This window comes from Formica exsecta, unplaced genomic scaffold (assembly GCF_003651465.1).
Source record: "Formica exsecta isolate Colony F162 unplaced genomic scaffold, ASM365146v1 scaffold365, whole genome shotgun sequence".
NCBI lineage: Eukaryota > Metazoa > Arthropoda > Insecta > Hymenoptera > Formicidae > Formica > Formica exsecta.
The window spans coordinates 1,790,796-1,803,051 of NW_021850897.1; the positions used below are offsets into that span (position 1 = coordinate 1,790,796).

A 12,256-nucleotide genomic window follows, 5' to 3' on the forward strand; every position below is an offset into this window, starting at 1 on the left:
AAGTAAAAAAATAATATTTATACATTTATTTAAAGTAGGAGCACGTAGTTTTTTTTCTCTCTAAATTATTAGTAGAATAAAAATTATAATTATTATTATTCAGCTAACAAACGTGTGTGACAAAATATTTATGAGTATAATCAATTGTAAAGAATACATTATAGACTTTATATAGTTGAATTATTTATATTTTAATTATTTATATTTTATACTTTTACATATATATAAATGAAATAATGTGAATAATACACAATTAAACTCCAAACACATATATTAGTCAAGAAACAAATTTTAAAATGCTTTCTTATTTTATCTTTTAAATAACGTGTATACCGCACACAACAATGCACGTGTTGTGCCGTCAAAACATTGTCATAACAATAAACAACCGCGAGCATCCATACACATATATAGCATTAATAGAATTATCTTTCTTTCAATCAGATTTAATATTACATATTTTACATTGTTTATGCGGTTTAAAAAGTCTTGAAAATATAATTTTTATATCACGTCTTTAATGAATTTTTAAAGAATTTTATTTTAATTTACATCTTACATCTGTTTACTTATTAATATAGATAATAAAGTATACGTCATTGTATATAAGTTAATAAAGAAAGAACAAATATGACATTTGAAAAATATTAAAAAGGATAGAAAATTTAGCCTTTATTAATTATTTTAGCCTATATAAATATGACATATTTCTTTATATATATATATAGGAGCAAGGGTAATTTTAGCCTGTCGAAATTTACAAAAAGCAAAGGATGCACTTGAAGATTTAAAAAAAAATCCACCTTCAAGGTAAAATAAATAAAAACATAATATAATTTAATAAACATAATATCGCATTGTTTTTAAAACATTGATTTACTAGCATTTTTTTAGATTAACTAATATTTTCATAATTATTTATAACTTGCTAATAAATAAGCTAATATAATGTTATATATATTTAAAACTAGCAGTTAATATAATTAACAATTAACAGTTACAAAAAAAAATAGTTATGATAAACATTACGAGATAATGCAATAATTTTTAGAGCGGACAGGGAACAATTTCAAGGTAATCCAGGTGAGCTCGTAATTTATCGATTGGATCTCTCTAGCCTAAAGAGCGTGAAAGAATGTGCAAAAACCTTGTTAATGAAGGAATCGGCTATTCATCTGCTAATAAATAATGCCGGCGTGATGATGTGCCCGCAAGAAACAACGGAAGATGGATTTGACTTACAACTACAAACAAACTACATCGGCCACTTTCTTCTGACGCTTTTGCTGCTGCCAAAAATGCAATCTTCTGATCCTATCTGTAGAATATTGAATATATCATCGCGTATTCATATTTGTACGTAAATTTAATAAATTATGTGTGTAACTTACGTTATATATAAGTTATGCAAATATAAATTTGATAATGCAGAGATTGCGCTGATGAGCAGTAATTTTATGTAAGATTTTAACGTAAAGATTATAATGTTATTATAGGCCAATTTCTTTAATAATAAAAGAAGATAGCTAATATACTATGGTTATTAATATATTGCAGTTGGTGCTATACATGATGACTTAAATTTGAAGGAATCATACACTCCTCTTAAGGCCTATATGCAAAGTAAACTGGCAAACATATTGTTTACCAAGGAACTCGCTCGTCGGTTAAAAGGTGAATAATAAAAATAAAATTATTTATTATTAGATAAAAAACTGAAATTATACGTTTTATTGCATTTTATATAATGAAATATAATATATAATATATAATAAAAATTACAATAACAAATCATAAAAAATTAGCTTAGAGATATTAATTTATTTCATAAGCCAATTGTTTCTAATAATGTTGTACGATGTGATAAAACGATTTTTCTCTTTCTTCCTCTCTTTCTTTCTCTGTTACAATGTTGAGTTATAAAAAGATCCAAAAAATTTTTTAGACAAAGATTATATTGTGTAGAACTAATTAATAAATCAAAATTATTTCAGAAGCAAACATTAACGGAATAAATGTATATTCCTTGCATCCTGGCGCTATAAAAACAGACCTAGGTCGGCATTTTAGTAGAACAATATTCCCAGGTGCAAACACTATTATTCGAGCGATCTTGCGACCAGTTTTAAAGAATCCTGAAGAAGGTGCACAAACGACGATATATTGTTCGGTGGATGAAAAAGCAGCTAACGAAACTGGTCTCTATTACCAGTAAGGAAAAAAATTATATTATATAAAAATTATTTCTTATAAAAAATAATCCCAATAAGTATAATAAAAAGTAAATTAAACAATCTTTAGAATATGGCATATGACATTATTTTACTGAAAGAGTCATATCATGCATATGTAGTATGTTCTTTGTATTTCTATTACAAGGTAAAAATAAATAAAAACAATATAATTTAATAAACATAATATCGCATTGTTTTTAAAACATTGATTTACTAGCATTTTTTTAGATTAACTAATATTTTCATAATTATTTATAACTTGCTAATAAATAAGCTAATATAATGTTATATATATTTAAAACTAGCAGTTAATATAATTAACAATTAACAGTTACAAAAAAAAATAGTTATGATAAACATTACGAGATAATGCAATAATTTTTAGAGCGGACAGGGAACAATTTCAAGGTAATCCAGGTGAGCTCGTAATTTATCGATTGGATCTCTCTAGCCTAAAGAGCGTGAAAGAATGTGCAAAAACCTTGTTAATGAAGGAATCGGCTATTCATCTGCTAATAAATAATGCCGGCGTGATGATGTGCCCGCAAGAAACAACGGAAGATGGATTTGACTTACAACTACAAACAAACTACATCGGCCACTTTCTTCTGACGCTTTTGCTGTTGCCAAAAATGCAATCTTCTGATCCTATCTGTAGAATATTGAATATATCATCGCGTATTCATATTTGTACGTAAATTTAATAAATTATGTGTGTAACTTACGTTATATATAAGTTATGCAAATATAAATTTGATAATGCAGAGATTGCGCTGATGAGCAGTAATTTTATGTAAGATTTTAACGTAAAGATTATAATGTTATTATAGGCCAATTTCTTTAATAATAAAAGAAGATAGCTAATATACTATGGTTATTAATATATTGCAGTTGGTGCTATACATGATGACTTAAATTTGAAGGAATCATACACTCCTCTTAAGGCCTATATGCAAAGTAAACTGGCAAACATATTGTTTACCAAGGAACTCGCTCGTCGGTTAAAAGGTGAATAATAAAAATAAAATTATTTATTATTAGATAAAAAACTGAAATTATACGTTTTATTGCATTTTATATAATGAAATATAATATATAATATATAATAAAAATTACAATAACAAATCATAAAAAATTAGCTTAGAGATATTAATTTATTTCATAAGCCAATTGTTTCTAATAATGTTGTACGATGTGATAAAACGATTTTTCTCTTTCTTCCTCTCTTTCTTTCTCTGTTACAATGTTGAGTTATAAAAAGATCCAAAAAATTTTTTAGACAAAGATTATATTGTGTAGAACTAATTAATAAATCAAAATTATTTCAGAAGCAAACATTAACGGAATAAATGTATATTCCTTGCATCCTGGCGCTATAAAAACAGACCTAGGTCGGCATTTTAGTAGAACAATATTCCCAGGTGCAAACACTATTATTCGAGCGATCTTGCGACCAGTTTTAAAGAATCCTGAAGAAGGTGCACAAACGACGATATATTGTTCGGTGGATGAAAAAGCAGCTAACGAAACTGGTCTCTATTACCAGTAAGGAAAAAAATTATATTATATAAAAATTATTTCTTATAAAAAATAATCCCAATAAGTATAATAAAAAGTAAATTAAACAATCTTTAGAATATGGCATATGACATTATTTTACTGAAAGAGTCATATCATGCATATGTAGTATGTTCTTTGTATTTCTATTATACAAATTTTAGTTGTGTAATATTTTTCACATTTTTATAAATGATGTCTCTTTAAAATATCCGTTCTTACTTACATATTTCTCTAGATTTGTGTTTATATTATACATAACAACTTTTTTAGCGATAATTATATGTAATTTTTTCTATTCCATCTACACACACATACACACACAAATAAAATATATATATTTTGAACAATATCTTTCTTTCGCAGGGAATGCAGAGTTGCGACTCCACATTGGCGAATTCAAAATGATCAAATTGCTAAAGACTTATGGAACCAAACTTGTCGGCTTCTGCATTTAAAACCGGACAAAGATCTTGCCACATTTTTGAAAAACGTTTCCTGTCAAATTGCTGATGAATAATATTGTATAACTGCATAATATATGATAGAATTATATATGAATTGAATAGTATATGATTGAATAATGATATAAATTATATAATTTTTAAAAATGTTGTCGAAGTAATATATAAATATGAAATAAGATACCAAAAATGACATAAAAATTAAAAGTTTAAAGTAATTATTGCAAAAATACTGTAAAAAATATATATATATTTAAATATATATTGCACGCATAAATGTGAACCTGAATAATTGGAATTTTAAGCTATATATTCTCGCAAAATATGATTTTTCTTTTCTCATATTATGCGACACGTAAACTAGTATTTATGCTACATATCAATTTATTATAATTTTAAAGATATTCAAAGGCATAATTTGTTAAAATATGTTAAAAGCCTTTGTTTTAATTGTCTTTTAATAATACATATATGTTTAATTCTACACATATCTTACATTTTTAATATTTAATGAGCACTTAATATATGCTCCAATATTATTATTAATATTTCAATACAGATACTACATTTGCTTAAAATTTACAATTATTTATTAATTTATAAATCGACAAAAAAAGTTTAATTTTATAAATTTTTCTATCAAATATAAGTCGCAATATTTAAAAACTAATTTATATTGATATTTATATGCATGACACGCAACAATGACTGAAGACTAATAACATATTACAATCGAAAAAAGAACTTTTTTATCAAATATAAATTGTGACATTTAAAAAACTAATTTATATTAAAGCATGATATACAGCAACATCGACATAACTGACGTCAATCGAAAAGAAATAACCTTCTCTTTTAAATGGGCATCGTGACAAATAAAAAACTAATTCATATTAATATATGATGACATAACAAGTATAAAAAGTTACTTTTTTTCAGTTTTATAATCCATTATAATATAGTCGTAGGGGGACAAAACATTAAAATTGAGGTTCGCGTTAAAATTCTCATCAGAATAAAGCGATCATCGTAACATACTTCTAGAGTGCGCACTACATTATAGCAACCACACTTCTCCCTCTTCTTCCATGCAGTTTTACTCCCGTTATTGAAGTATCTTTTCTGTCAATGAGCATTGTCATATTCTTGCTGTGTTCAGTGCAACGCTTAGCTCGACGAGATAAGAAGAATATTTTACTCGCAAAATAGTGAAACAGTGAAAAAAAAAATTCCAGATGTGGACCTATCATAGAATGTGCACCAGTAAGGCGCGTCTTGATGGTAAAGTTACGATAATAACGGGTGCGAATACCGGAATTGGTAAAGAGACTGCCAAAGATTTTTACAAAAGAGGTAAATATCGATTTTTAATTTCTACGTTATACAAAGTACGTAGTAATTCATGTGATACAATTATATTGTAAAAAAAAACAACGATTTTTCGCATAGAAAATGAATAAAATATGTAAAATCAAGTTATTTTATACGATATTTAAAATCCTCGAGAAAAATCATGTTTTACTGCTGGGTGTGTTACTTCCATAGTACTATAAATTTTTGTCAAATAAATTATTTACATATATAAAACAATAAAATATATATATTAATTCACAATTTTATATAGTTTATATATTAATATTACAATATATAAAATATATTATAATTTGTACAAATTATATATTTTTTAATATCACTTTTTGTATATAATATTTATATAATATATATTTTTTAATATTTAAAGATTACTTTAATGCTTTTTTTTTAATTTTATATTGTTTTACTTTATTTCTCTAAATATTCTGACAGTATGGTATACGTATATATACAGAACTGTCATGAAATTTAGATATCTTTTTAAGGATAGATTTTTTGGCCAATTTGGAATCGATTTTTTTTTTAGCAAAACTGTCAATGGTTTCGTAAATAAACATGTTTGAAATCCGGAAAAAACTTTAGTATTTAAAAATAGAATAAAATAATTTTACAAATTTTATTTATCTGTGCGTGATATCTTTATTATAGATCATTTGTGGAGATATAATTATTTATTATGGTATTTTAATAAAGCATTAATAATACAGAATATAAGTATATATATGTAATATAATTATATATAAATATTGTGTGTGTGTGATTGCATTTTTAGGCGCAAAAGTGATTTTGGCTTGTCGCAATGTGGAAAAAGCAAAGAATGCAGTGGAAGAAATAAAGAATGATCCATATTTGGGGTAAGTATATGAAGCTGTATTTAAGTTTACAGTTATCGTTTGATGCAAATCTATTCTAAAAAAAAAGAAAATATAAAAATTCGAAATTATAAATTATGAATTTGTATGTTTCAAAGTTTAAGCAAACAGTCAGTAGCTCTTCTAACTATTTTAATTGTTATAAATGATTTGATTTAAGAGATAAAAATAAAATTCTAACAATTTTAAATGTGTACTAATGTCGCATCGTATGCAGCTGTCATGGTGGAAATCGTATATTTTTAAATAAAATATTTGCAAGTCTCGAAATAGGAAATGTGGAATGCACAATAGAAATATATAGATTATTTTATTTAACGATATAAAAATATATAAACTAAACTTAATTTTTTTAAATATTTTGCACATACACAAATATTTTTCAATTTTGCGTTTCACATTTTCTCTTTAGAATAATACTTGTAAAAGAGTTAGTTTTATTTTAATTTATAATGATTTTTATTTCATGCAGTATTAATATATAATAAGCTGACAAACAAAATCTATTTTAAATAAATAAATAAATCTAAGCAATAAACTGTAGCTAATAGTGAGCTGTAAAGATTAATAATGGATAAATAATTGATATATATGCGCATATGTATGTACATACATACATATTAATAATTACAAGGCAAAGCATATAATTTCAAGTCAAGACATAAGACGTAATTGTTCTGACGCACATTTAAATACCAGATATTGGAGCGATACGATATGCACACACACATGTCTTGTTCCATACATATCTGGATTTTTTTTTAAACACGTGGCAAATCAATAATCTAACATCTGTGCATTTTTTTGCTACAAGATTGATATTGATGTATATCAATAATTAATTTCAATCATTTATGATGAAATCATAAGTCATATAACCACATTCTTTGTCTTAACAATTCTGTTATTTGTTTTCTCTTTACTACCATGTATAACGATGTATATTTTATCTACATTGATTTATCTACATAAATAATCAAATATTAGATGTAAATTCAAATAATGTTCTTTAGAAATGCATTGAAAATGTAATATAAACATTATAAATTCAAGGATTTTAAGCCATATAGATAGTATATAAAGTATATCATATCAAATTTAATTAAAAAAAATAATTTTATGCTAAATTTTGTATGTATGCGGGTATGCGTGTGTGCGTGTGTGTGTGCGTGAGTGTGTATGTGCGTGTGTGCGTGTGTGTATGTGTGTTTGCACGTTTATTTGCGGTTATTTATTTTTTATGTTACGACAATGTTTTAACCGCGAAATGTTACTGTGGTGTACACATTATTTAAAATGTATAGAAAATTAAATTAAACAATTTTAAAATTAAATTTTAAGAGTAATATATCCAAATAAGTAGTAGTTTAAATCTAATATTTCTTTAAAATCTCTTTTATATACAAATATTTTGCAATACTTATGATTATCAAAATGTCCGCTTCCTTTTTTTATTTTACTTTTTTATTTGTTAATTTCATAATTATCATTATTTGTTTATAAATAATTTTGGATGTATCAAAAAGATACCGACTTTATTTATGTGATATTTGCAATTATATCTCGGAACTAGAAATTTTGTAATTTTGTTATTTACATTGCAATATGTACAAACGTAAATTATTTCTACTGTCCTCACACTAGATGCAGTAACACCTTTAAGAAACGATAAAGCATTTTGAGAACTAACTAGTACCCCCGCGATCGCATCGTGAATTATTCAGATTATTTCATTTAAGAAAAAATAAGAAATATAAAATCATAATGAAATCGAACAAAATCGTTTAAAAAATATTTTTTACAAGTCACTATATTTTTTAAATATCTTGTCGTGTATTTGAATATTCTTCTGAACAAAAATATTTATTTAAACACGTGGCAAATCAATAATCTAACATCTGTGCATTTTTTTGCTACAAGATTGATATTGATGTATATCAATAATTAATTTCAATCATTTATGATGAAATCATAAGTCATATAACCACATTCTTTGTCTTAACAATTCTGTTATTTGTTTTCTCTTTACTACCATGTATAACGACGTATATTTTATCTACATTGATTTATCTACATAAATAATCAAATATTAGATGTAAATTCAAATAATGTTCTTTAGAAATGCATTGAAAATGTAATATAAACATTATAAATTCAAGGATTTTAAGCCATATAGATAGTATATAAAGTATATCATATCAAATTTAATTAAAAAAAATAATTTTATGCTAAATTTTGTATGTATGCGGGTATGCGTGTGTGCGTGTGTGTGTGCGTGAGTGTGTATGTGCGTGTGTGCGTGTGTGTATGTGTGTTTGCACGTTTATTTGCGGTTGTTTATTTTTTATGTTACGACAATGTTTTAACCGCGAAATGTTACTGTGGTGTACACATTATTTAAAATGTATAGAAAATTAAATTAAACAATTTTAAAATTAAATTTTAAGAGTAATATATCCAAATAAGTAGTAGTTTAAATCTAATATTTCTTTAAAATCTCTTTTATATACAAATATTTTGCAATACTTATGATTATCAAAATGTCCGCTTCCTTTTTTTATTTTACTTTTTTATTTGTTAATTTCATAATTATCATTATTTGTTTATAAATAATTTTGGATGTATCAAAAAAATACCGACTTTATTTATGTGATATCTGCAATTATATCTCGAAACTAGAAATTTTGTAATTTTGTTATTTACATTGCAATATGTACAAACGTAAATTATTTCTACTGTCCTCACACTAGATGCAGTAACACCTTTAAGAAACGATAAAGCATTTTGAGAACTAACTAGTACCCCCGCGATCGCATCGTGAATTATTCAGATTATTTCATTTAAGAAAAAATAAGAAATATAAAATCATAATGAAATCGAACAAAATCGTTTAAAAAATATTTTTTACAAGTCACTATATTTTTTAAATATCTTGTCGTGTATTTGAATATTCTTCTGAACAAAAATATTTATTTTTATTCTGTTAGTGATCCAAAGTTAGTGCCATTACTTTCTGTATGTATGTTTGAATGTGTGAATAATTATAGATTCTCTGCCATTTATATACAATAATATTAACCATATTTCTTTATATTTATTTGAGAGTTTTCCCGCAGCTCCTCAGACTTTCAGACTAATTATTCATTGTTTTATAAACAACTTAATTGTTTATTACGCATCATAGTAAAAAAGTATGGTACAAACGTTAAACAAATTTATTTCAAATATTTGTTGTAACATTACGTTATTATTATATATCGAATAAATTTTTCTAGATGAGCTATCTTCTACATTCTAAAATAATAATTGATTTTATAAATATTCACAGTTTTATATTACTCTTGTTTTATATCATAAATCAAATAGTTTATATAGCACAAAAAAAAATTCTTAGAAAACTTTCTGATATTTAACTGTAAGCATATATGTAGACAAGACATCTGTTTTTTGGAAATTCTTTTATAAAGAAATAAAAAAAATGTAGTTTATAATTATTTTAAACGCCATATTTATAATTAATTACATAATAAGTTTTTATTAACATTCAGTACAGATAGCAAACAGTTCAATGGTAAGCTAGGCGACTTCGTGATCTATCCATTGGATCTCAGTAACTTAAAAAGTGTAAGAGAGTGCGCTAAGAAGATATTAACAGATGAATCAGTTATTCATATATTAGTAAATAACGCCGGTATAATGATGTGTCCGCATGAAAAAACCAAGGATGGATTCGAGCTACAGCTACAATCGAATCATATCGGACATTTTCTTCTGACACTATTACTGCTACCAAAAATACAATCATCCGCTCCTGGCTGCAGAATAATTAACGTGTCATCGATTTGTCACCTCCGTACGTATGAAGAAAACAGAGAAACAATGTATAAAAAATAAAAGAATAGAGATTATATTTTTAAAATCTAATATTTTTTTCTTATATTTTTTATCTTTTGTTTTCGGGAACAAATTTTTTTGGCTAATACATATTAATATATATAATCTAAATATATATAATATATATAATCTAAATTAATATATATAATCAGATAATAATTATGTATTATTTAAGTAATATCCGTTATTATCTGTTAGCAATATCTATTATTATCATTGCAGTTGGTAATATACATTTTGATGATATAAATCTGGACAGATCGTATAGTCCTATGAAAGCATATGCACAAACCAAACTGGCGAATATACTGTTCACTAAGGAACTTGCGCGTCGACTAAAAGGTAAAAGAATGAAAGACAAATATACACATAATGTAAAAGAAAACAAATTTGCGATTATTTACATTTAAATAACAAATCATTCAAAAATTAATACTTTTTGATATGATAAAGTTATTTTATATATAATATTGTGCCAAAATGACATATTTTTCTTATAGAAAAATTGCATATAGTTCTTTTTGGAAATATAAATTTAATTTACAGAAGCGGGAATTAGCGGGATAAACGTGTACTCCTTGCATCCCGGCGTAATAAGAACCGAATTAAGCCGACACTATAGTAAAACGATAATTCCTGGCGCGAAGTTTTTCTACCGGAATATTATGCGGCCATTCATCAAAAATCCGATACAAGGAGCGCAAACAACGATACATTGTGCGGTTGATGAAAAAGTGGCTAATGAGACCGGTCTTTATTATGTGTAAGAGCAAATTATACGACATAAAACCTTATTTTATTCATTATAACAATACACAAACAATAAATTTCTTTTTTCTGATTTTTTTTTCTTTTCTAAAATCTATTTTTAACAAATTTATATATATTGTTACTATCATATTTTATTTTTAATAGAGAATGTCGCGTGACCAGACCGCAATGGAGAGCGAGAGATGATCGAATAGCCAAGGATTTATGGGATCACACTTGCCGGCTTTTGCACTTGGAACCTGATGAAAATCTTACCACATTTTTGCAAACTGTTTCGCGCCAACTTGCCGAATAATATTTATTCGTATAATATCGATTCATAGTGAAATAATAGATATAATTTCTTGCTTTTGATAAATTTTTACGTTTACAATATACATGATATGTGAATAGACGTGATACATGATATGAATAATAGTATAGATATGAGTTAACTCACATGAATAAATATGCACAAATATTTTCAATGTTCTAATAATAAGTATTAACTTCCACGCATATAACATTTAATACGCTACATTTTTAAAATATTATTTTATTGTTACTGATAAAAAAGCAATAATTTTTACAAAAACAATAAAAAGTAAGTGCGTTTTAAGCGATTTTAATATAATCACAACATGAACATTTAATATAATTAGACTTGCTGTAAAAAGATTGAATTTAACGTGTATTTTTTGCTGCCAATGGAATTTGAAACAATTCTAGCTAATCGAAGAGCTTTTCTATATATTACAATGGAATGGAATACGAAATTTTGTAGAACTCATCGAAAAATTCTTGTAGCTATAAGCAGCTTATTGTTGTAGATCATTTCTGTTCGACATTTAAAAAAATCTGGTCAGATTCAAGCCGTTTCGAAATTACAAATTTATATTTTTTGTTCAGAACATCTATATCATCGCGTCTTACCCAGCAATTTTTGCATTAAAAATTCCTTCTCTCTCCCATCCTTCCCGTAACGCTTTAGTTTCAATAAATCGTTTATATATGCAGTATACTTAATAAAACTATATTTATCTATGCTATGCATTTCTTTTATATAGTTAATAAAATTAATTTGTTAATATTATAAGATAATATATATGTA

At 25.5% G+C, this 12,256-nt stretch overlaps 3 protein-coding genes across 4 annotated transcripts in view; all 3 read left to right on the forward strand.

Annotated features, from left to right (window-relative positions):
* The window catches only part of LOC115239135 (retinol dehydrogenase 13-like), a 3,264-nt gene extending 1,049 nt beyond the window's left edge, over positions 1–2,215 (forward strand). The window contains exons 2-5 of the mRNA XM_029813491.1: positions 729–810; positions 1,052–1,356; positions 1,558–1,674; positions 1,995–2,215. Of these exons, the coding sequence (XP_029669351.1) occupies positions 729–810; positions 1,052–1,356; positions 1,558–1,674; positions 1,995–2,215 (725 nt within the window). The remainder of the gene's footprint in view (positions 1–728; positions 811–1,051; positions 1,357–1,557; positions 1,675–1,994) is intronic.
* Positions 2,216–2,629: 414 nt separating this feature from the next.
* Positions 2,630–4,367, forward strand: LOC115239152 (retinol dehydrogenase 11-like). Its single transcript, XM_029813514.1, has 4 exons — positions 2,630–2,924; positions 3,126–3,242; positions 3,563–3,779; positions 4,158–4,367. Exons 1-4 carry the CDS (start codon positions 2,723–2,725, stop codon positions 4,309–4,311), a joined length of 690 nt encoding a protein of 229 aa, XP_029669374.1. The 5' UTR covers positions 2,630–2,722; the 3' UTR covers positions 4,312–4,367.
* An 880-nt stretch (positions 4,368–5,247) lies between these two features.
* On the forward strand, positions 5,248–12,189 carry LOC115239187 (retinol dehydrogenase 11-like). Of its 2 annotated transcripts, none has more exons than XM_029813564.1 (6): positions 5,248–5,608; positions 6,402–6,483; positions 10,050–10,354; positions 10,618–10,737; positions 10,942–11,158; positions 11,311–12,189. In XM_029813564.1, the coding sequence occupies exons 1-6, from the start codon at positions 5,491–5,493 to the stop codon at positions 11,459–11,461; spliced, it is 993 nt and encodes a 330-aa protein (XP_029669424.1). In that variant the 5' UTR covers positions 5,248–5,490; the 3' UTR covers positions 11,462–12,189. The 2 variants fall into 2 exon arrangements, with proteins under 2 accessions (XP_029669424.1, XP_029669425.1); XM_029813565.1 differs by having other exon boundaries at positions 10,055–10,354.
* Positions 12,190–12,256: the final 67 nt, after the last annotated feature.